We start from the raw sequence: 24,058 nt of genomic DNA, 5'->3' as shown, positions 1-24,058 counted from the left end.
CATCATACGCTGAAAAACCAGAACAGATGATAGACTTTTTACGGGGCATTTTCGCCGCCCATAATCCCAACTGGGCTGATATTCGGCACCTAGCCTCCATTCTTTTCACCACTGAAGAACGCCGACAGATACAATTAAACATGGAAGAGGCAGCTCGATTAGGAGCCGGATCAGACGGACGTCCCGAAGACGCAGTAAGAGACTTAGCTCCGACTGCAGATCCTAACTGGGATTTCCAGACCGCGGCAGGGCGGGAGCGCATTACCGCCTATCAGACCGCATTTCTTGAAGCTTTAAAGAAAGGGAAGCAGAAAGTTGTAAATATGGGAAAAATCCAAGACGTGGTGCAGCAGAGAGATGAGTCCCCCGGAAACTTTTTGGAGCGATTCATGGACGCATACCGTCAATACAGCCCATTTGATCCAGAGGATCCCAGATATCAATCCATCATACTGATGAGCTTCGTTAGTCAGTCCTGCCCAGATATCCGCCGGAAGTTGCAAAAGCAGGAAGGGTTCGAGGGCATGAATATCAGCCAATTAAAAGTAATGGCTGATAAAGTGTATGTAAACCGAGAACCGGATGGAGACAACAAGGAAAAGAAAGAAACTAGAAAGTTAAGAGAACGTGTTAGTTTGTTAGCCGCAGCGTTGGAAGAAACTAATTTCGGGAACCCGTCTAGGCAGTATCACGGGTATCCTGGATTCCGAGGAAGGGGCAGACCACCCTCAAGAGGGCTGCCAAGAGGACGAGCGAATAGAGGAGGATTGGTTAGAGGTGGAAGAGTGCCATTGGGAACCAACCAATGCGCATATTGTAAACAAGAAGGGCATTGGAAGTCTGAGTGTCCGGTGCCCCTGCAAGCAAAGCAGGAAGAATATGCACCGCCCAAATCTAAAGGAACGGAATGGCAGATGACTATAGGCGAAACTTCCGGCGAGGATAGTGAAACATGACTAGATAGGGGAACTCTTCCCATAGACCCCCTAGTGGAGACATTCGCCTACAAGCAGTACTAGAACTCCTGACTAACGATTCTGCTATGGCCCTCAATATCCTTGCCAAGCAAAATACCAGAATAATAACAGCTGTCTACCAAAATCGTTTAGCCTTGGACTACCTCCTAGCACAAGAAGGTGGTGTCTGTGGCAAATTTAATCTCTCCAATTGTTGTTTGCAGATCGATGATAAGAGCAAAGTTATCGAAGAGATTACTGATCGCATGATCCGATTAGCTCATGTCCCTGTGCAGACTTGGACCGGTATCCTTGATTGGACTTCCTCACTACCAAATTGGCTTACTTCAATCCCCGGATTGAAGGACATTCTCTTTCCTCTTCTGTTTTTTATTCTGACTTGTATTTTGTTCCCTCTTTGTTTACCTCTTATTTTCAGAAATCTACGATCTATGATTGAAACCATTGCTGATCGCAGGGCTGCAGCTCATGTTATGATGATCAATAAGTATGTGTCGATTTCCTCATTCCCTGATTCTGACGCATCTGACTCTGATGATATCTCTTTTGATTCTGATAACGATTATTTTGATACTAAACTCTAATCCCACCTAATTCAACGAGAGGACCACTTTTGTTGCTAGGGTAAGCCAGGCTACAAAGGGGGTTGACGCCATTAGGGCCCATCCGTCTCAAACCCGTGAAGAAACCAACGACCTAGCAGCATCTTAGGGTCCACCTTGAAAGTTATTGGTATTAATTCTTGCTTCTCTTTTCAGTTACTTAACAGCTACAAGTGATACTTCCACTTTCCATCGACATTGAAGTATCAAAGGGGGGAATGAAGGAGTTCGATTCCATGAACCCCTGAAGACTGCACAGCTGTGACGCCTCTCGTCTCATCATGCTGCAGTGAAACGCACAGCCATTTTGATTTACTAACATTTGCAACGCAAACGGAACATAACTCGTAATGACGTACTTACGCACTAACGTTTAGTGAACGTGACTCCATTTTGGATTCATATTTTGTATTGTATTAATACGAACGCCGTCGAAAATGTCTAACCCGTCAATTAAATGACGAAACAATAGTCTGATCATAAGCTACACCTACTAGAGACCACGCTAGCTATTGCTTGTTCAGCAGTTTGTAAAATGTTTGTTCAGCAAAACCAGAACGCATGTGTGAAAGATAAGAACTGTAAAGTGTATAAAGGTTTGCTCCGAAGGGGGCGTGGCATGCAGTTGTACTAAGCCGTTGTCTTAGCTGCATCTTGCTGGCAATAAAAGTCTATCTTTACGGATCAGTTGTCTGGGCCTCCTTACTGACAAAAAAGAGACGGTTACACGATGACCCATGGAAGAAGTTTGAACTGAATTTTTTTTAACTTATTAAAGGTTTTTTTTTTGTTTTTTTTATCACTGATATATTGAATCCATAATTTATTTTTTCATCAAAAGTATGTCTAATTGAACTTCCCAATTGCAAGATTTTTCAACCAGTTCATAATAGAGGTATTCATCAAAGTACTTCAGTGACATTTTCCATGGAAGGAATGCAAGTTAGTGCATCTGACCTGTCTCACCATTTGTGTCACCACAATTTATAGTTATCGAGGTCTATATTCAGAGGCATTTAGCCAGATAATTCAAATGTTATCTGACTAAATGGATATTTGGGTACTTAGCCAGCTAAACATTAGACAGATATCTTATTATCCAGCTATAATTTAGCTGGATAATAAGGGGTCTATCAAGCCAGATAAAGTTATCCAGCTAATTTTAAAATAGCTAGTTATTTTCAATAGTGTGACTGCACTATTGAATATACCTCCAAAGTTATTCGGCTAACTTTGCTCTTCAGACAAACTTTGGAGTAGTGTATTTGCATCAGTGCAAACATTGATAAATCAAAACCAACTTGCCAATAAATGCAACTATTATGTAATGGCAATGGAAAATAAATATTCAACATTTCAAACTGTTTTAAGTCAACAGTCACTATATTCTATAAAAAACATATCTGTAAACACTTACTGATTTAGCTAGCAATTTGTTGAATGTATATCTCAATGTATCAACACCTTCTGCTTCCTCTTTTACTACATCAACTTTAAATCTGTTTAAAATACCATACGCTTCCTGTAACAAAAATATGTTAATAGGTGTTAACAATTGATTTTAAATTTATCTGAAAATGTATACTGAAATGTTGAATAATGTAGTGGTATATGAGCCTGACAGTTTGACTCAGGACATCACTGTTTAATGAACTGGTAAAAGAACCAATGAGGAAAAGTGCCATAGACAAAAGAGAAGAAAGATATGAAGTTGCATGGACAAGGGGCATAATATTTTTATGCTTGCAGTTAAAATTGGGAAAGCATATGAAAAGCAAGAGAATCCAATTTCCTATTTGAGATGAAGTGAAGGGAAATTCAGAGATCAACTGGGGTCTGTGGCATTACATCAAGAATGAATTTAGACAGACTATATCTATGTTTCTTTGAAAAGTAAATAGTTACTTCTAGCAAAATACATTGAATAATAATTACAATCATCTAAAGAAGACTGGTTTTCATTTACATTGCCGAACTTGTATTTTTTCTGCAGTCCATTTTTCTCTGTAGGCTTTTAAGGGGACATTTTTAAATATCTATTGGTAGTTACAAACTCCACAGGTACTTTTACACATAAACTTTGCACCAATTCTATGATGGAATTTATGTGCATAATTTCCCTTTGGAAACTGCCTAGGGAAAAATTACGGGCCGGATTTTAAAAGGGTTAAGCGCATACGTTATGCGGTAACCCTCTTAAAAAGCCCCTGCGCGCGCCAAGCCTATTTTGCATAGGCTCGGCAGCACGCGCAAGCCCCGGGACGCGCGTAAGTCCCGGGGCTTTGTAAAGGGGGCGTGTTGGGGGCGTGTCGGGTGGGCGTCACAAATTTTGGGGCGGGACAGGAGGCGTGTCAGGGCGTGACGCCGGACCGGGGGTGTGGTCGAGGCCTCCGGACCAGCCCCCGGGTCGAGTGATGGCGTAAATCTGCCAACAAAGGTAGGGGGGGTTTAGATTGGGCTGGGGGGGTGGGTTAGGTAGGGGAAGGGAGGGGAAGGTGAGGGGAGGCGGAAGGAAAGTTCCCTCCGAAGCCGCTCCAATTTCGGAGCGGCCTCGGAGGGAACAGGCAGCGCGCGCCGGGCTCAGCGCGCGCAGGTTGCACAAATGTGCACCCCCTTGCGCGCACCGACCCTGTATTTTATAAGATACGCGCGGCTACGCGCGTATCTTATAAAATCCAGCGTACTTTTGTTCGCGCGTGGTGCGCGAACAAAAGTACGCGGGCGCGCTGTTTTTTAAAATGTACCCCAATCTGCAGAGATTTGCTTCTGCATTTTCTGTGGGTATTTTGTCCCTGAAAAAGCAGAATATAAATCAAATAAATAAAAATACATACAAAACAATGTGCATTATTTTTAAATTGCAAAACTATGTATATCGTTGTCTCTCCTAACCTAATGCACTTCTGAACCTGCCTACTTTTCCCATGGCTTAAAAGTATGTGCAGGGATCAATAATGTACATACTTTATCAGGGTGAAAGGGTGGACAATTTTCAGCCAGCCAATATACCCAGGTAACTGCAGTTGATAACTGCTCTTTTCTTTGGTTTCTTAATTGCTCAAAAGCCAGAAAAAATGACAGATATTAAAGCACTGGTATACTATATAGATAAGGGAAATTTTGAAAGACTTTGGGACCTTTGCAGTACAATTTAGCATGCATGTTAAGGAGCTATTGCATATGCTAAAAATAATATGCTATGCAATAAGGCATTGGACAGTAACTTTCAAATGGGCATGTGGGTGCAAATGTATATGTGTGTGTCAGCACCACACCCAAAGATTCGGCAATTTTATAACATATGCACATCTATATAAATAAAAATGTAAAATAGTTTGGACGTAATCGATAATCTCAGAAACTACTGCACCAATTGCTTTCAAATTTGGAGACAACCTTGCTTTCACTTTCGGCAAGGTTCTTCTCTATCTAGATTACATAGATGTCACACGGTTACAGATAAAAACATGTTTTTACACATGTGTGGGGAAAACGGCGACATCTGTTGGACAGACATGCAACACACGCTATCTACCTTGGGAAATGAAGCTGCTGTACTGCGCATGCGCGGGCGGGAGCGCACGTCGGGCACAGCGGGACCAATATGGCGCTGGGAGGGGCAGCAGCGGTGCACGTCGCGCACAGCGGGACCAACATGGCACTGGGAGGAGCAGCAGCGGCGGACCAGCGGCGATATCGGGCATGGTGGTGTCGGCCGGCCGAACTTCGACACCTGGGAGGAGCTGCGGCGGCGATCTGGTACGGCTCACGTGCACGACAGGGAGGGATCCTCGCTGACCTTGCGTCTTCGGGAGCGGGCCGCACAGGACCGCACAAGAGGGAGAGGGATGGGGGGGGGGATCAGCTGGGAGGGCATTGTGAGTGGGAGGGGATCAGAGTCAGGGAAGGAGATTCAGAGAGGGTGCGGTGTCACTGACAAAAGGGTAGGGAGTAGGCGGGGAGAGGTGACAGTGAGGGGAGGGAGAATGAAGGGGGCAATGAGTGTCAGGGGAGAGACACAGAGGGGAGAGGGGAGTGTGAGGGGTGAGAGTTGGAGTGGGGACAGGGGAGTGAAGGGGGGGGGGGGTTAGTGACCAAAGGGGGAGGGGTGAGTGTGAGAGGAGAGAGTTGGAGTGGGGATAGGGGAGGAAAGGGGGGGTGAGTGACCAAGGGGGAGGACGATGTGTGACTGAGGTATATGAGCAAGGGGAAGGGGGAGAGGGGAAAAGAACCTGACTCTGCCACTGCAACGTGTGGCGGGCCACCGCGATGCAGAGGGGAGAGGTGAGTGTGAGGGGTGAGAGTTGGAATGGGGACAGGGGAGTGAAGGTGGGGTTAGTGACCAAAGGGGGAGGGGTGAGTGTGAGGGGAGAGAGTTGGAGTGGGGACAGGGGAGGAAAGGGGGGGTTAGTGACCAAAGGGAGAGGGGGTGAGTGTGAGGGGAGAGAGTTGGAGTGGGGACAGGGGAGGAAAGGGGGGGTGAGAGACCAAGGGGAGGACGATGTGTGACTGAGGTATATGAGCGAGGGGAAGGGGGAGGGGGGGGGAAAGAACCTGACTCTGCCACTGCAACGCGTGTCGGGCCACCGCTAGTACTTTATAAAATAGCCTACGTGCGCGTATGTGAGCTCCTAATTTTCCACGTGGGCATGCACAGCTGTGCAAAGTTAGGTTTGAGCTACGTAAATAGGGGAATTTTATAACAGGCGTGCATTCTCTCCATGACCAGTTTAACCGGTTCATTCACCAGTTCACCCAGTCTAGAGCTAGGTCCTCCTCGTTGTTTAGCCTGCACTCTCCCCAGTTACTCCAGACCTCTTAAACCCCTCAGGGATACCTGTTTTGGGTTTTTTTTAATATACACCAACTTCAAAGCATAAGTAAACTTACGTGGCACTGAACCTGGTCGTGCGCCCAAGCATGTAGGTATTTGTGCATACATCTCTTGGTCACGCCCTGGAATGCCAATGCCCCACCCACACTATGTCCCTTTTTCTTCAATGCAAGATGTGTTCACATCGGCACATGTGTGCGCATCCCCCACTTTATAAAATTGGGTGGACAAGCATGTGCTAGGTGCATGCCCATCTCCCGATTTTGACACGTGTATCTCTTTTAAAATTCATCTCTTAATGAGCACATTAAGACAGTCTTCCATCATGTTAATAAGTATGTCCCATTCACAGAGCTAAATAACATAAAGTTGCTTACCTATAACAGGTGTGCTTAACAGATAGCAGGATAAATCAGCCACATAAGTGGGATGATGTCATCTGTTGATGCAGACATGGACATGGTCTCTCAGAGCTCAGAAAGACTGGTAGTTCTCAAGCACCAGACCCGGGCTAGTCTCCTCTGTCTTTTCACTAACTGAGTTTCAACTCTAAAGGGAGGAGCATTGTATTATGTGGCTCATTTGTCCTGTCTACAAACACCACCTTGTTTCATATAAGCAATTTTGCTTTCTCCATGGACAAGCAGGAACAAATTCAGCTAAATAATTGGGAATTTCCAAGCTGAGGGTTGCAAGAATAGATTTATGGTTTTCTTTATGAGGGATATGCAAAGTAGTTGAATAGTTGATGTTAGGAGAGTTGAAGCTATTACTTGAAGAATTTTTTTTAATATTGCTTAGCCTAAGGCTTTAATAATGTCTCTGCTAGAGTCTTCTTCTAGGCAATAATGCTACTTTGCAGATGTCTTGGATAGAAGTTGAGCATGAAAATGCTACTAAAGTTGCAGTCACTCAAATTTGATAAGCTTTAACTTTATTGGGGAGATCTAACCCTGCATCTTTATAACAATAGGTGATATAATCAGATAGCCAGGACAAAAGACTTAGGCCTGGATTTTCTAAGTTCGCAGAACTTAGAAAATCCAGCGGTAACAGGGGGGCGAAGCAGGAGGTGGGCCTGCGAAAGCTGGCAGTGATCGCACCTCCGCGGTGCTATCGCTGCCGGCTTTCGCACCCAATAGCGCCACCGTGAAAGGTGGCGCTATTGGGCACGATACTGGCGGCGATAAGGATTCTTACCGTTCGCCGTCAGCAAAGTCGTCGCGGAGTCCGCCCCGACTTCTTCCCTTCCGGTGTGGACTCTGCCCCGATTTAGATATCGCACGCAAAAAGTCCCTTTTCGCATGTGATACCTCTGGAAAATGACCCCCTTAGTTTCCCAGCTGGAAATCCTTGTTTGTTTGGATCATGAGAGATAAACAATTGAAAAAATTTCCCATAAAACTTCATCCCTCTAAGTAAAAATGAAGGTAATCTAAGGTAAGGAATGCTTGCACTGTTTTTTTTAGAGTGAGACCTGGCAAAAAAATGAAAGGAGGACTATAAATTGATTCAAATAGATGTGTTTGAGGCATTGTGGACCCTTGGGCAATGGAGATGACCACGCCCATGGGGAGGAGCCCCGTGGGGAAGCACTGCAATTGGCTGACACAGTTAGCTGACACAGAATGGATAGTCTTTATTGTACTGCTGTAATAGTTGGTAAAGCAGGAAGGTAAGGCACTGATCCATGAGGTGCCAATACGCTTAACAGGCTCAGTAGTGTAGTCTCACCCAGATGTTCATGATAGGCAGGAGTCCGCAGAGCGGGTAATGCCGTGGCTGGTGGGTGGAGTTGTTGCGCTGGTTCGTAGAGGTACTCTCAGAGTGAAGGCATCTTCCTGATGGTAGAATGGTGGGACTGAAGGCCCGTGGTGCAGGATATGAAGTAGATAGGCCCTCGAGGAGCGAGTACCCAATGGTCCAATATCCTGGAATGAATAAGAGCCAAGACCCCCAAGGAGTGGTTGTCTAGGTTAGAGAGACCTTGAAGGGTAGTAGGAAGCGAGAGACCCCCGAGGAGCAGGTGTCTAGAGCTTCTGCTGGAGCAAGGCCCTTAGCAAGAGAAAGCGTCTAAGCTGGCAGCTTAGAGTAGGCAGAGTAGCGAAGCGAAGTCTTTGCTAACTCATTTAGGTAGCGGAAGCGGAGGCTAATTATACCCGGAGGTACTGACGTCATGCGGTGGGGCCGCCCCCGAGGTTCCCGCCATGATGCGTATTTGAACATCAGAGATATGCGCGCTCACGTCCTAGGAAGCCACGGGAGTGAGCATGGTGGATGGGGACGCCCATGCTGGTCTGAGAACGCTGAGGCCCGCGGCACTCAGCACCGGAGACAGCCATCTTGCCCAGAGAGAGAGAAAGGGGAGAAAAAGAGGTAAGGCAGAGCAGTCGCAGCCGTCTGCAACCAACAGACGCAACAATAGAATTGAGAGACTTTTAGAAGAAACTTAGGATGAATACTTAGTACCACTCTATTCTTATACATTTGTGTGTATGGAGTGTCTAGTACTAGAGCCTTTAGTTTGCTCATGCTGTGAGCTGAAGTTACTGCTATTAAAAAGAGAACCTTCCAAGTGAGAAATTCAATATTACAAGATGCCATAGATTCAAATGGAGGACTCACCAGTTTTGAAAAGACAAGGTTTAGGTCCCATTGGTTTGGATAATCCTTTGTAGGAGGGAGAAGATGAAAGAATGATATCAATGAATCTTCATATCAGAGGAAGGTGAAATACCAGAAAGCCTTTGGAAAAATGGTGAAGCCCTCTGATTGAGTTACATTTTAATCAGAACTTGGAGAGATAAAGAAGGTATTGTAACAGAATGGAAGTTTTATAGTGAAAAGGGATTTGGTTTTGAGATTTACACCAATCTTTTCCATTTGGAATTGTTGGAACGTCTTATAGTTGGTGTTCTTGTTCTTTCTGCCAGTAATACTGTTGTTATCTCTCAAAATCCCTATTGTCAGAACTAGAGATTACTCTCTAGTTCTGACAATAGGGATTTTGAGAGGTAATGGGATGGGATGGGATGGGATGGGATGAAGAATTGACCTGTTGAAAAACATTAGAAGATGTAGAAAAATTCTGGGATAAATTGATTGCACAATGGTGAATCTAGAAGCCAAGGAAAACATATTTGGTGTGGCCTTGTGCTTGCTTTGGCAGCACATATACTAAAATTGGAATAAAACTTGGCATTGTCAGAAAGGAGCTATTAGGATAATTTTCTTCTTGTCCCTTTATAACTTGAAAATTGTTTTGGCAGTCAGTGGAATTGAAGGAAAAACATATGTCAGATATTTTGCCCATAAAATTGCAAAGGTATCTGATGCTATGACCAATTTGGGCAGGTCTCTTGGACCAATGTAGGGGAACTTTGTGATTGAAGGGAACTGCAAAGAGATCTACTTGAGGAGTTCTCTACTGTTGGGAAAGGTAATGACGAGTTTCGGGGTGAAGAAACCATTTTTGAGGTTGAAGGTAATGGCTCAAAGAGTGTTGTGTTGTGTTTTCCTGGGGCTTTGAAAAGTAGGAGGGTTTTGAAAATTGCCTTCAGCTCCCAAATGTTTATATGGCATTTCTGTTTTGTTTGGAATAAATCCCTTATGAACAGATATGCTTCCCATGTATAACTGGAAGTATCCACGATCAAGGTTTCCTGAAACTATGGAGGATGGAAGAGTACCCCAGTAGAAGATTGGACTTTTGAATCCACCATTCCAGAGTTTGAAAGAGAGGAACAGAGAGCAGAATCTTATAAGATAATGGATGGGAATGTTGATTCCATTGATGTTTTAGATGCCATTGTGCTGTTTTCATATGCAGATGTGCAAAAGATGTCACATGGATTGTGGCTGCCATATGACTTAAGTAAACAGACTAAAAATATTAATTTGTAGGGATGTGAATCGTTTTTTGACGATTTAAAATATCGTCCGATATATTTTAAATCGTCAAAAATCGTTAGAGGCGATATTTAATAGGAATTTAATAGGAATTTATCGTCAAAAATCATAAATCGGGGGAAGGGGGAGGGCGGGAAAACCGGCACACTAAAACATCGCTAAAATCCACCCCAACTCTTTAAAATAAATCCCCCACCCTCCCGAACCCCCCCCAAATGTCTTAAATTACCTGGGGTCCAGTGGGGGGGGTCCCATTGTGATCTTCCACTCTCGAGCCACGGGTGCGTTGATAGAAATGGCGCCGGCGCTACCTTTGCCCTGTCATGTGACAGGGCAAAGGTAGTGCCGGCGCCATTTTGGTTCCTGTCCCCCGACGTCACGAGCGTAGGAGATCGCTCCCGGACCCTCGCTGGACCCCCAGGGACTTTTGGCCAGCTTGGGGGGGCCTCCTGACCCCCACAAGACTTGCCAAAAGTCCAGCAGGGGTCCGGGAATGACCTCCTGCACTCGAATCGTGTTGCAATATGGCCGGCGCCATTTTGCAAAATGGCGCCGGCCGTACGGCAGGCCTATGTAAAATAGGCGCACCAGCGCGCAAGCCCTGCTCGCGTAAATCCGCCCGGATTTACACGAGCCCCATAATGTTTAAGGTTGAGTTTGAATAGAAGCTGGCAAAACGGTAACATGTAAATGTTGAACAGAGTAGGGGATAATGAGGAGCCTTGAGGGACTCCCAAAGAGGAGTCGACGGGGTGGGATTCATTGTTGTTGATTCTAACTTTGTATGATCTGTTTTGTAGCATATATGGACCATTGTAAGAGGGCAATTTGATGCGAGGTGGGTTGGGGTTTTGGGGGTGGTGTTACAGAAACATTAAGAGGTATTCATTGTAAAATTGACATCATTAAATAATTTTAGTCCTTAAGTGATGAAAAGAAGTTGATTTGTACAATGTAGCTAGCAGACACTGCAGTGTGCAAATCAACTACTCTTGTTAAAATTTTCATCGCTTACAAGGTCTAAAATTCTTTAATGATGTCAATTTTGCAATGAATACCTCTGAATGTTTCTGTAACACCACCCTGCAAATCCCAACCCACCTTCCAAAAACTCACCCCGAATCAAAGTGCCCCCTTACAATGGTCCATATATAGAGTATCAAACTACCCCTCATAAAGAGTCTCTCTCCCTCTCTCTCTCTCTCATAAATTCATGTATGTAAAGGCTGTAGATGTGCATGAAGAATATTTAAATAGTACAGCAAGATGGGCACATACAAGGCCCTTTTAAAATCTACCCATAAGGTTTTTAGGAAAAAGCTAAAGGCAATGTTCTTCACCAAAGTGTTTTAAATTGTGTTTATAACTTATTATTTGTTTATGCATGTATGTAATGTATGTTTAAACTGTGGATGTTTTAACATTGTAATCTGCTCTGTACAAAATTTTGGAGATGTGAAAAATAAGTCTTGTATAAATAAATAAATAAATAAAATCTGACACAGACTTAAAGAAAACTCTGGCTGAATGGCCCTAATGTGACATACAGCACAAATAGGTGCTTAGGTTTCTTCGCCGCAGGCACCATGCTATAAGCATGCTGTTAGGGAATGTGGATCCTTGACCTGAGGTGGAGTTGGCACTACCTGCGGGGTTGAGCCCCACAGGTCCCCACCATCGGGAGGTGAGGCTGGCCAGGAGCAGAGGCTAACTGGAACTTCGCAAGTACCAGTCCGTGTTCCCCGCAGGTTGAGCCCTTGGGTACCGGAGCCGGCTGGTCTTAGGTGGACCTCTGTGTGGCTGGTCCCGGACAGACAGATAAGTGAAAGCAGGGAGAGTCTGAGAGGTCCGATACAGTCCAAGGTCAGGGTGCCCTCGAGGAGAGAGAGAGAGAGACCCTGAGGCAGTAGAGCAGGATCATGTGGGGCAGACCCCGTGGAGAGGGAGTGCGAGAGCAGGAGTCTGTGGAATAGAGTGCTGAAGCAGGCCCTGTCGAGCAGAGCTGCTGTAGCAGGATCTCGTGGAGTAGAAGCGCTGAGGCAGGTTCCGGGAAGCGGGGACGCAGGGACAGGGTCCTGTGATGTAGAAGCGCTGAGCCAGGCCCCGAGGAGCGGGTACGCAGAGACAGAGTCCCATGATGTAGAAGTGCTGAGCCAGGCCCTGAGAAGCGGGAGCACAGTAGTGGGATTCCGAAGAGCAGAAGCAGAGCAGGAATCCATAGAGCAGGAACAACAGGTCCAGAATACTGGAGCAAAGCACCAGAGCAGGAACCAAGGAACTTGTTGCCAAGTCAGCTAATGGTGGGACGAGGCAGTCCTTAAATATCCCGGGCCTCTGAAGTCATCAGCCGGGGATGAGCCTGAAGTTCCCGCCGAAGGCCCTTTAAAAGGAGGACTAACCGCAACGTGGAGCACAGGAAGCTAGGTGGATCGTGGAGGCAGTGGCTGGCTGCGGCTGTTAGAACACCTGGAGCACAGACCAAAGCATGACATGAGATGAGTCGAGCCGGCCGCAACACATGCAGACCAATAAAAGCTTGTGCCTAAATTATCTGCGTGTATAAGTCATGCACTAAATAGATGCACAAAAAATGTGCATTCAAGCACACACACCTAGACCACTCGTCCAATTAGATGCCCAAACTGGACACACAAGATGTGCATCCAGAAGAAAAAATGCCCAAACTGGGCACATAGACAAGAACGGACACACAGACAATGAGCACCTGAGTGCTGATGGCCTGCAGCAAAAAAAGGTACAAAACTACCCTGCGGCCTACCACGTGCCAAAATGGGAGAAGACTGCACCATCTCCTCACCTCACAGAGCTCCCCAGAGATGTGAGCGGGACAGTCAAACACCAAGGAAACAGATCCTTCTCCTGCCTTCTTCCTTTTCACTGTTTTTTTTTTCTTTTTTTAAGTAAAAGATAATTACCTGAGCTCAGCCCTCCATGGCTGAAAGCAGGAATGGACCCCGGTGATGGGGAGAGAGGGCTAAAGCCTTCACCACCAAGCCTCTCTCTGCCTACAACTACTAATTCAAATTTAGGTCCACACCAGTCAAGGCTACCAGACTGAAAGCATTCTACTGAGGGAGGGACTGCACGATATCACCTCAGAAGTCAAGTGGTGCTAAATAGAGATGAGCTTCGTTTTATCGTATCGAGTCGGATTTAGATTTGGGCGCTTCGTTGAAATTTTCGTTTTTCCGTGGATCGTTTTTTGTCGGCACAGATCAGGAAAACGAGTCGGAAAACGAATCGAAAAAAAAACGAATCGGGAAAAAAAAACAAATCGGAAAAATACACCCCAGCAGTCTGGACTGATCCTGGTACGTACAGGGAACCTGTTTCCAACAGTGGCCAATACAGGCCATAAGAACCTGGCAAGTACCCAAAAACTAAGTCTATTCCATGCTACTGTTGCTAGTAATAGTAGTGGCTATTTTCTAAGTCAACTTAATTAATAGCAGGTAATGGACTTCTCCTCCAAGAACTTATCCAATCCTTTTTTAAACACAGCTACACTAACTGCACTAACCACATCCTCTGGCAACAAATTCCAGAGTTGAATTGTGCATTGAGTGAAAAAAAACTTTCTCCGATTAGTTGTAAATGTGCCACATGCTAACTTCATGGAGTGACCCCTAGTCTTTCTATTATCCGAAAGAGTAAATAACTAATTCACATTAACCCATTCTAGACCTCTCATGATTTTAAACATTTCTAACATCAAGCTAGGTTGAGAGAACATTGCACAAATCTCATCTTTGGGTGAGTTTCCTCACTCCGAAGGTCAACAAATCTTCACAAGAGAGCACTGTTCTGTTCGTACGTCTCACTTTGAATGTCAAAGTGGCCCCTAACCCCTACACTAATACCTAAACCTAAACCTCACCTTGAGTTACTAGGTGGGCTTCTCATAGAGATATAAATACCTATCTAGCGTGAGGGCATAATGACTAGTCTCTCTCTCTCCCCCCCCCCCCCCCCCCCAGTTGGCTAAAATTCCCACCCCAATAGCCTCCCCTTTTTCTCATTTGCATCGCACCAAACTTTATGGTGCTTTCGCATGCGTTAAAGGCGTTTTTTGCATGTGAAAACGCCATATAGCACTTTGATAAATGACCCCCTGTGTGTATTGCGGTTTGTGTTTTTATGTGTGTGTCCATCCCCCTTGTAACTTTGGAATGGCTAGATCTAGATGCACCAAATTTTGTGTGGAGGTATGTTCATGGAGGGACATATGACTTTTTCACTTTTCAAAATTGGTTAGTGATTCGGAAAGGTTGGGAGGTTTGGCAAATTTGGCATCTTTCCAAATAAACATATGGCAGGTGTTAGGCTATGAGGATGCTTGGATGGAAGAATGGCCACTCCCACAGGTGGATGAACCCCACAGAGGGACTGTCAGGAACTTCACCTTTACCAAACGTCTCCTCTGCAGATTGAGCCCTTGGGTTCTGACAGCCAGCAGGACTTAGATGGATCCCTGGGGTGAGAAGGCAAAAAACACTGTCTGGGCTGAGGTTGAGGCAGGCAGCAGGCAAAGGAACCAGTAGGCAGGCGAATGGTCGGGGCAGGCACCAGAACCAGTAGGCAAATAGAAGGTCGGGGCAGGCAGCAGATAGAGAAGTCAGAGCCAAACCAAGGTCAGAACCAGAACTGCAGGCAGAGACAAGAGCAGGGAGCCACTCAGGGACACACAGTCAAGGCAAGGTACATGGAGACACCGGTAGTAGGCAAAGGCAGAAGAGGGGGAGGACTAGTGAGGACAGGCAGCAGAAGCACAGAGAGGCAACTGAGACTGAGGAGCCCATAAATGGGCTGCTGCTGGTGATGTCATCCTCTCGCAACTTCCTGGTGGGTGTGCACATAGTGCAAATCTGCGGGCATGCCTGCGTCTAAGGTGCAAGTCAATGAAAAGCTGCTGGTGGTGGTTAGTGGCAACATCTCTGAGTGGCAAGGGCGTGTTGGAGTCTAGTATGTCCGCAATTTGGGGCTCGTTCTCAGCAGGAGCAGGGTTTATCAGCAGGTTGTACTGAAACTATTTAAAATGTTATGATTTTAATCAAATATTATGTAAAATTCAGTAATTTAAAAAAATGCTTACTTCAATTGGGCCTAAAGTCATATCCATCTGTATTTCATTTTCACGTATTTTAGACAAGGCTTCCATAGCAAATCTTACATCATCCAAGTCACGTATAGGTCGAGATAACTTGTTTAAATATTCATTCATAAATGTTATCATATCCGTAAGCTTCTTCTTATATCTTTCATTTAAGTAGTTACAAATTAGTAGTTTCCAAGCTTTTGCTTCAATTGACAAAGCCAATTTCATTGGTCCTGGAAAAAAAAAGTTTGGTTACAATATCTCCTTTTGGAGGCAATTTTCAAAAGGTTTTACATGCATAAATGGGCTTTAGAAAATTGCTACTTTTGCACACATACGGGTAGATTTTTTAAAAATATGTACACGCGTCCATGTGTGAATGCTACTGGGCCAGCATGCGCGGGGGGGGGGGGGGGGGGGGGGGAGATTTCCCCAGTTTACACGCAGCGACGAGATCGGGCCTCCACCAGTTCCCCCTACCTACCCTTCCTCCCTGACCCCTTTGAAGGTCCTACTTTGTGTAACTTTCTTTATTTCAGAACTTAGGCCAGCTCGCCGGCGCACAATCCCCCGGCACAGCGGCAAATTGCCGCTGTACAGGAAGCCTTCAGCTGCACCCCACCCCTGGGCTGCCCCTCCCCACCCCGGAGACTGCCCCTTGATAGAGGCCTGGCTCTTGTGCAGGTAACAGGGGTTACGCACGCAGCCGGGCCTCTTCTAAAATGCGTGCAGCGCGTGCAAGGCCCAGCCGCGCGCATAACCCCTGTTTTTTACGTGTGTGTGTGTGTGTGTGGGGGGGGGGGGGTTAAAATCAGGCATATATTTCCTTTGAAAAATCACTCTTTTGTGTTCTTTGAAAATATTTGATGCGCTGTACATATTTATTTAATTTACAAACATTTGATATTCTGCTTTTTGCGAGGAATGGTTTCAAAGCAGATTACAATCAATTTTAATGGATTAAGTACATCAATAGATATTATGACGGTACACAATGCCAGCTAGTATAGCATAGATTCCAGGGGTAGGGAAACTGTGTTCTTAATGCGCTGACAGAAGTCCTCGTTGAACAATCATGCCTTTGTTCTTCTGGAAAGTGAGATAGCATGGTTCCAGGCGAATGGGTAGTAGAACTCCATTACAGATCCTGAGAGCATAGCAGCTGAAGGTCCTCAGTCTGCTGCAGTTCACTTTGGCAGAGATCAGGGGTGGGAAGGAAAGAAGACCTTTTGTGAGGATTAGTACTCTTTAGCAGGGGTGTAGGAGGCAAGGAGATGGGAAACTCCAAGGCCTGTTTGTACATTTTTGAAATTATATAAACCCTTTTATGCAAACTCAGTGAGCTGTTAATGGCCAACCCTTACAAGGCTTTCTAAGAGTTTACTGTAGCCTGAAGGATACTATCTGATTCCCCCTCCCCTTTCATCTCTCTCTTTCTGGGGAATACTGGCAAGGCTACAGAACTTAACATGTATTACCTTATTCACATTTCAAGAAGCCCATGAATAGACAAGCATTTATCCCAGAATCAGACCTTTATTTTCAGACATATCAGACCTACTACTCAGAATAATATACACAACTTATGCTTCTTAGGTAAGAAACTTACACTACAATCCTTAAGGCAGCAATTACTTATAATGATTAAAGATTAGCATATTATAGGTGATCTCAGAGCACTACCCATCAGGATAACCTTGACATGCTTAGGATGTTATTAATAAACTTAGCTAAATATCCTCATAACATAGATTAGTCTTAGTCTCATTATTGATGATGGCTCTGTGCAGCTGGGAAAGAAGAAGAAGTTCTCGGAGACTGTCTCGGCAGTGGCTCTAGTCACCTACTGGGCTAAGAGGACTTGTCTGATTCCTGGAGAAGAAAGACAGGTTTGACTCGGGCTGCTAGTTAGCAGACAGGAAATTTTTGTTATGTGCAGTGCCCTCCAGGATACTGAAAGGCACTACATGTTAGCTGCAAGGGAGAAAGCAGAGAGCGATGGCTCGGGTGTCATCTTCTGATGGTGTTATTTGATGTTCACCGCTGCCTTCCTTGAGCTCCTCTCCCATGTTGTATTTAAGAGCCAGGATGTTAGGGTCCCCACCCATAGAGAACCTCGGCCGGGTCCCCTCACCACTGGGAGACCCGCACTGACTTCTGTTGCCTCTCCCCGGCTGAGGCCGTGGCCGCAGACTGCTCTCGTGGTGATCCCATGCTGCCTCGCCGCTCCGGGCCTGACTCCCACGCCACCAGACTTAAAAGCCTAGGTGGGAAAAGTCCCCGTGGCGTGAAGTGATGACATCAGACGCCTTGGGTACTTAAACCCAGCCTTGCCTTGTATACCTCGCCTCAGCAACGGGTCCTGCTCCGTGAGTGTGTTCCAGTGTGATTCCTGTTCCAGCATTCCTGCCTGATTCCTGTTCCAGTATCCCTGCCTGCTCCTCGCCTTCCGTGCCTGCCTTCCTGCTCCTTGCCGAACTGTCTTCTGCCTGCCCAGACCTCCAGCCTGTTTCTTCATCTTCACCCTGCCTGCTGCCTGCCCTGACCTCCGGCCTGTTCTCCGACCGCCTTGGCTGCAGCCAGTCTAATGTTGCCTCTGCTTCCTCCTCAGGAATTACTCCGTGAGAGGCCCCCGCCTAAGTCTTGCCGGCCCCGGTACCCAAGGGCTCAACCTGCGGGAAACAAGGGCTGGTGTAGGTGAAGCTCCTGTGGGGCCATCCGTGCCTGCACTGCCTCCCGCCGACAAGAGCCATCAGGGGCCCTCTCCTAGAGAAAGTACCAACTTTGTCATGGCTCAAGGGTCCACTTCCCTTACAGTTTGCTGAGGCCATGGACCCAGCAGATCTGTCCGGCCTGCAAGCCATTCCTGGGCTGGCTCAGAGACTGCAGCATCTAACAGATAACATCATGAGAGGTTTCGATAACGGCAAACATTACATTCTAGTGATGCTCGACCTGTCAGCAGCCTTTGACACGGTAAATCATGACATACTTTTAAATAGACTAGAAGAAATAGGTCTAAACAACAAAACAATCAAATGGTTTAGATCATATCTCAGCAATAGATATTATCAAGTACAAATCAAAGACGCAACATCAAAAAGAATAAACCTCCAAACAGGAGTACCACAAGGATCCGCCCTCTCCGCCATACTTTTTAACATATACCTGCTACCACTATGCCACCTGCTAGCTGGTCTAGGAATCACACACTATATATATGCCGATGATATCCAATTAATCTTACCAATCGATGATACAATTGAGAAAACATTAAACATCGCCAACATGTATCTAGATATCATCAAACAGCTACTAAACCAAATGGAATTAATAATCAATATAGAGAAGACTGAATTCCTACACTTAGAACGAAAAAACACAGAAATTAAACAAAGCCCTATCACACTCAAAAACAACCAACAAATACTACTTGCAGAAAAAGTACGGAATCTCGGAGTAATAATTGACACTGAACTAAGCTTAAAACAACACATATCTCTGAAAGTAAAGGAAGGATACGCTAAACTCATGGTACTCAGAAGACTCAAACCACTCCTAACAACTGCTAACTTTCGATCAGTACTACAAGCGTTGATATTTGCTAGCACCGATTATTGTAATGCACTTCTACTAGGCCTACCATACCTCACTAAGACCACTACAAGTTTTGCAAAACACAGCAGCAAGAGTTTTAATCGGCAAAAACAAAAGAGAACATATCACGGAAACACTGGTTGAACTACACTGGCTTCCGATCGAACAAAGAATCCATTACAAAACATTGTGCACCATACATAAATTAATACATAACGAAAACGCAGACTGGTTAAATACAGCCCTCCGAGTACACGTCCTTAATAGAAACCTAAGATCAGCAAACAAAGCCCTTCTGACCATACCATCAGTCAAAACAGCAAGACTAACACAAGTAAGAGAGAGGGTACTATCTTTGGCAGGACCCATACTATGGAACTCCATGCCCCTGGATTTAAGACTACAAAAGGACAATAAAACCTTTAGAAAAGGTTTTAAAAACCTGGCTATTTAAACAAGCCTTCCAGAAAGAGAAGGGAGAATAGAAACCAGGAATGGGCAAAGCACGATTATTTAAACAACCATACACACTGCAGAAATTCACTAAGTGTGTAGTTTTAACTCATAGCACACCATGACTAATGGAAAAGTTACATTTGTAAAATTAGATCTGTTATTAAAACTGTGAAGGAAAGATATGGACATGATTAATCACATTTAACATCTAACATTGATAACAAACTATGTTACCGATCCTTATGGCACCTATGTAAACGGATAAATGGTAGTATCATTACTGTTATGTGCCTTAATGTAAACCGTTGTGACGGTCACCACCAAACGACAGTATAGAAAAGACTTAAAATAAATAAATAAACAACAATGTCTGGATATGCTGCTATCTCAGTGGAGTGGCTGGTAAACTGACTGGATGCTGTCCCTGCACCAACGTTCAGCCTCCTGTTCCAGCAATGCCGCCTATGCCCTCGATCATCCTCCACTTACCTGCTCCCCCGCGCTATGCAGGGGACTTGTGGCAGTGTCAGGGATTTTTAAATCATTGCTTTATGCATTTTTCCCTGCAGCCGTCCCAGTTTTCTAGTGATGGTATTAAGACCACCTTCATCCTATCCCTGCTAGATGGGAAGGCTCTGGCCTGGGCCTCCCTTCAGTGGGAATGCGGAGACTCACTCCTCCAAGACCTTCTACAGTTTGTACAGACCTTCAAACAAGTCTTCGATGAGCCCAGGTGACAGAGCACGGCAGCCTCCGACCTTCACCACCTTCGCCAGGGACCGCGGCTATTGGCAGAGTATGCGGTAGAATTCTGCACCCTAGCCTCAGAACTAGAGTGGTGAGAAGACAGCTTAAGGAGCATCTTCTTGGAGGGACTGGCTCCCAAGATAAAGGATGAACTGGCCGCCCGAGACCTCCCCGACGACTTGGAGGTCATCATCGATCTCTCTGGGCATATTGACCGCCAGATTCAACAAAACCTCCATGAAACTAGACCTCCTCGGAGGATCGTGCCCCTAGCACCAAACTTTTCCCGGCCCCGGACGCTGCCACCACCAGCTACTGACCCAGGTCAGAACCGCGGAGAGGAACCAATGCAGCTTGGCCGCAGACGACTCATGCCCAAGGAAAATCTGCGAAAGCACTCTCTTGCACTGTGTCTATACTGCGCTGGCAAGGGGTTCATGCTGCTACAATTCCCCGAGAGACCAGGAAACTCCAAAGCCTAGGCGTTAGTGGGGAGTTGATCCTGGGCTACACCACTCCTACTCCCCAGTACTCCAAACCCATGATCATCCTTCATTATAAGAGGGCTTTCCCGACCCAGGCTCTGATAGATTCCGGAGCCAGGGGAAACTTCATTCTCATGGACCTGGCCCATCAACTGGGCTTTCCCACATTACCTCAGATGCCTCCACTGGTGATCTTTTCCATCTGGGGGATCCTCTACCGGGAAGGATCACCCACGTGACCGCCCCTCTGAAGCTGTGCACGGGCGTCCTCCACATGGAACAGATCTCCTTCTTTCTGCTGGAGAAAGCTAACCACCTAGTGGTATTGGGCTTGCCCTGGCTCCAGACACATTCCCCTCGAATCAACTGGGACAACTTGCAGATCGCCTCTTGGAGGTCCCGAATCCACACCACCTGCATCCAGAAGATCTCGTGGCCCGCAGTCCCCCTGGGCACCACTCCACTCACCTTGCCTCCTCAGTAGGCGGAGTTCGCAGACGTCTTTTCCAAAGAGAGGACGGAGACACTACCTGAACAATGCCTATTCGACTGCGCCATCGATTTCCTTCCTGGCACCACTCCACCTCGTGGTCTTGTATACCCGCTCTCGCTGCCTGAAACTCAGACCAAGTCGAAATACATATAGGAAAACCTTGACTGGGGGCTTCATTCACTCATCTACCTCGCCAGCTGGCAACGGCTTCTTTGTGGCTAAAAAGGATGGTCTTTACCGCCCTGTATAGACTACCGCGGACTCAACGCCATTACCAGGAGAGACCGCTACCCATTACCCCTCATCCCAGGACTACTGGATCATCTTCAGGGGGCCCTGGTATTCACAAAATTGGACCTCCGAGAGGCTTACAACCTCATACGAATAAGATTGGGCGACGAATGGAAGACTGCTTTTAACACTCGGAATGGTCACTATGAATACCTGGAGATGCCATTTGCGTTATGCAATGCCCCTGCGGTCTTCCAACATCTTATGAACGAGGTTTTCTGGGACATGCTCCACTCCAGAGTCATCATATACCTGGACGACGTATTAAATTTACTCTCCAGATCTGCCATCCCATCGCCGAGTGATAAGACGCATGCTCCAGCAGCTAAGGGATCCTAAGCTATACACCAAGTTGAAAAAATGCCTCTTTGAACAACAATCCTTGCTCTTCTTGGGCTTCATCGTTTCAACCACCAGCTTCCATATGGACCCCGAGAAGACTACCAGCATCCAGAGCTGGCCACAACCATCCGGACTATGGGCGTTGCAGCGGTTCTTGGGGTTTGCCAACTTCTATCGAAGCTTCATTCCCCAGTACGCCAAACTAATGGCACCCCATATCGCAGTCACCAAGAAGGGAGTTGACCCTAAACATTGGCCACCTGAGACAGTCGAGGCCTTCAGGGCCCTGAAGGAAGCCTTCCTACAAAATACAAGTCTTTGACACCCAGACCCTTCTAGCCCCTTCGTGGTGGAAGTTGACGCCTCCAATACTGCCAAGGGAGCGTTGTTAAGCCAGTACTCTGATAAGGGGGCCCTACTACCATGCTCGTACTTTTCATGAAGGTTCTCCCCAGCCGAAAGGAACTATAGTATCGGGGACAAAGAGCTCCTTGCCATCAAGATGGCGCTTGAAGAATGGCGCCAGTGGCTTGAGGGAACCCAACATACCATCTTGGATTGGATGGACCACAAGAATTTGGAATACCTCGGCCAAGTTCAACATTTGAACCCCTGTCAAGCCCGGTGGTCACTATTCTTTAATCGATTTGACTTCACTCTGCATTACCGACCAGCTTCAAAGAACATATAAGCAGATGCCCTCTCTCAAGCATTCAAGCCCGAGGACATTCCTGCAGTGCCATAGTACATTTTGGACCTGGCAAAGGTTTGCCTGGCTGCCACTCAGACAAACCCACCCAGGAAGACCATGGTTCCTCTCCATCTCAAGCAAAGGGTTTTGGCCTGGGCCCACAACACTCTCATCGCCGGGCACCCTGGAAGGGTACGCACTCTGGACCTATTGCAGCGGTACTATTGGTGGCCACGGATGACCAAGACGTCAGGAGTTACGTTGACTCCAGCCAGACATGTGCCCAGCACAAACCCTTGACCGGACACCCCTAAGGCCTTCTACAACCTATACCTAAGGAACCATGGACTCATCTTTCGACCGACTTCATAGTGGATCTACCCTCGTCAGCGGGCAATCATGTCATCTAGGATGTTGTAGACAAGTTCTCAAAGATGGTCCACTTCACACCTCTTCTGAAGCTTCCAATGGCCCTCGAACTGGCCCGACTATTCACCCATCACATCTTTTGCCTCCATGGACTCCCGCAACACACTGCCTCAGATTGCGGGGTCCAATTCACAGCTAACATCTGGAGGTCATTATGTAAAAAATTCAGTATCTAGCTCGCCTTCACCACTGCATACCACCCACAGGGCAATGGCCAGACTGAACGGGTCAATTGAACCCTAAAAACCTTCCTCTGCCCCTTCGTGAACGCCAGTCAAGATGATTGGTCCATCCTTCTCCCGTGGGCAGAGTTCTCCCATAACTCCCACACCAACTCCACTACCGGCATCTCACCATTCAAGTTGGTCTACGGCAGACAACCCACGCCACCACGTCCCACACCTCTATCTGTGCCCTCGCCCTCAGCTCAGCTCACTGCCGAACAACTGTTATCCCTCTGGCCTAACACTCAGAACAATCTCCGTTGGGCAGCACAGCAGGCCAACAAACATAGACGCTCGGCACCCCCCTTTAATCCTGGAGGCCGAGTGTGGCTCAGTTCTCGCCACATCCACCTTCGGGTGCCTTCGATGTGTCTAGCCCCCCGATACATTGGGCCCTTCGTCATCCCTGAGAGAATCGCCTTCATCACATACCGCTTGAAACTTCCATCCTCCCTGAGGATTCACAATGCAGTCCATGTATCCCTCTTGAAACCTCTCGTATTATCCTGGCTGCAGCGCAAGACTCCTGAACCACAGGACATCTTGGCAGAGGAGGATCGGATCTACCAAGTCAAGGAGGTCCTAGAAGTCAGACATCAATGTGGAAGGTGGGAATATTTAATCGCCTGGGAGGGGTTCGGACCCGACAAAAATACATGGGAACGCGCCTTCAACATCCTCAACAAGACACTACTCCGGCAGTTCCACGGCAGTCATCCAAAGAAGCCTGGACCTTCTAAAATGGGGCATAAAGGAGGGGGTACTGTTAGGGTGCTCGCTCGTAGAGGCCGGGTCCCCTCACCACCGGGAGACCCGCACTGACCTCTGTTGCCTCTCCCCGGATGAGGTCGCAGCTTGCTCTCGT

At 46.6% G+C, this 24,058-nt stretch overlaps 1 protein-coding gene across 1 annotated transcript in view; it reads right to left on the bottom strand.

The window, feature by feature from the left end:
• Positions 1–24,058, bottom strand: part of DNAH8 (dynein axonemal heavy chain 8) — a 1,926,251-nt gene that overhangs the window by 1,125,388 nt on the left and 776,805 nt on the right. Inside the window, 2 exon segments of the mRNA XM_029592920.1 lie at positions 2,997–3,101; positions 15,436–15,671. Of these exon segments, the coding sequence (XP_029448780.1) occupies positions 2,997–3,101; positions 15,436–15,671 (341 nt within the window).

The sequence above is a fragment of the Rhinatrema bivittatum genome, chromosome 3 (genome assembly GCF_901001135.1).
Source record: "Rhinatrema bivittatum chromosome 3, aRhiBiv1.1, whole genome shotgun sequence".
Lineage (NCBI taxonomy): Eukaryota > Metazoa > Chordata > Amphibia > Gymnophiona > Rhinatrematidae > Rhinatrema > Rhinatrema bivittatum.
The sequence above is the reverse complement of the archived record's forward strand: the minus strand, read 5'-3'. Positions and strand labels throughout refer to the sequence as shown.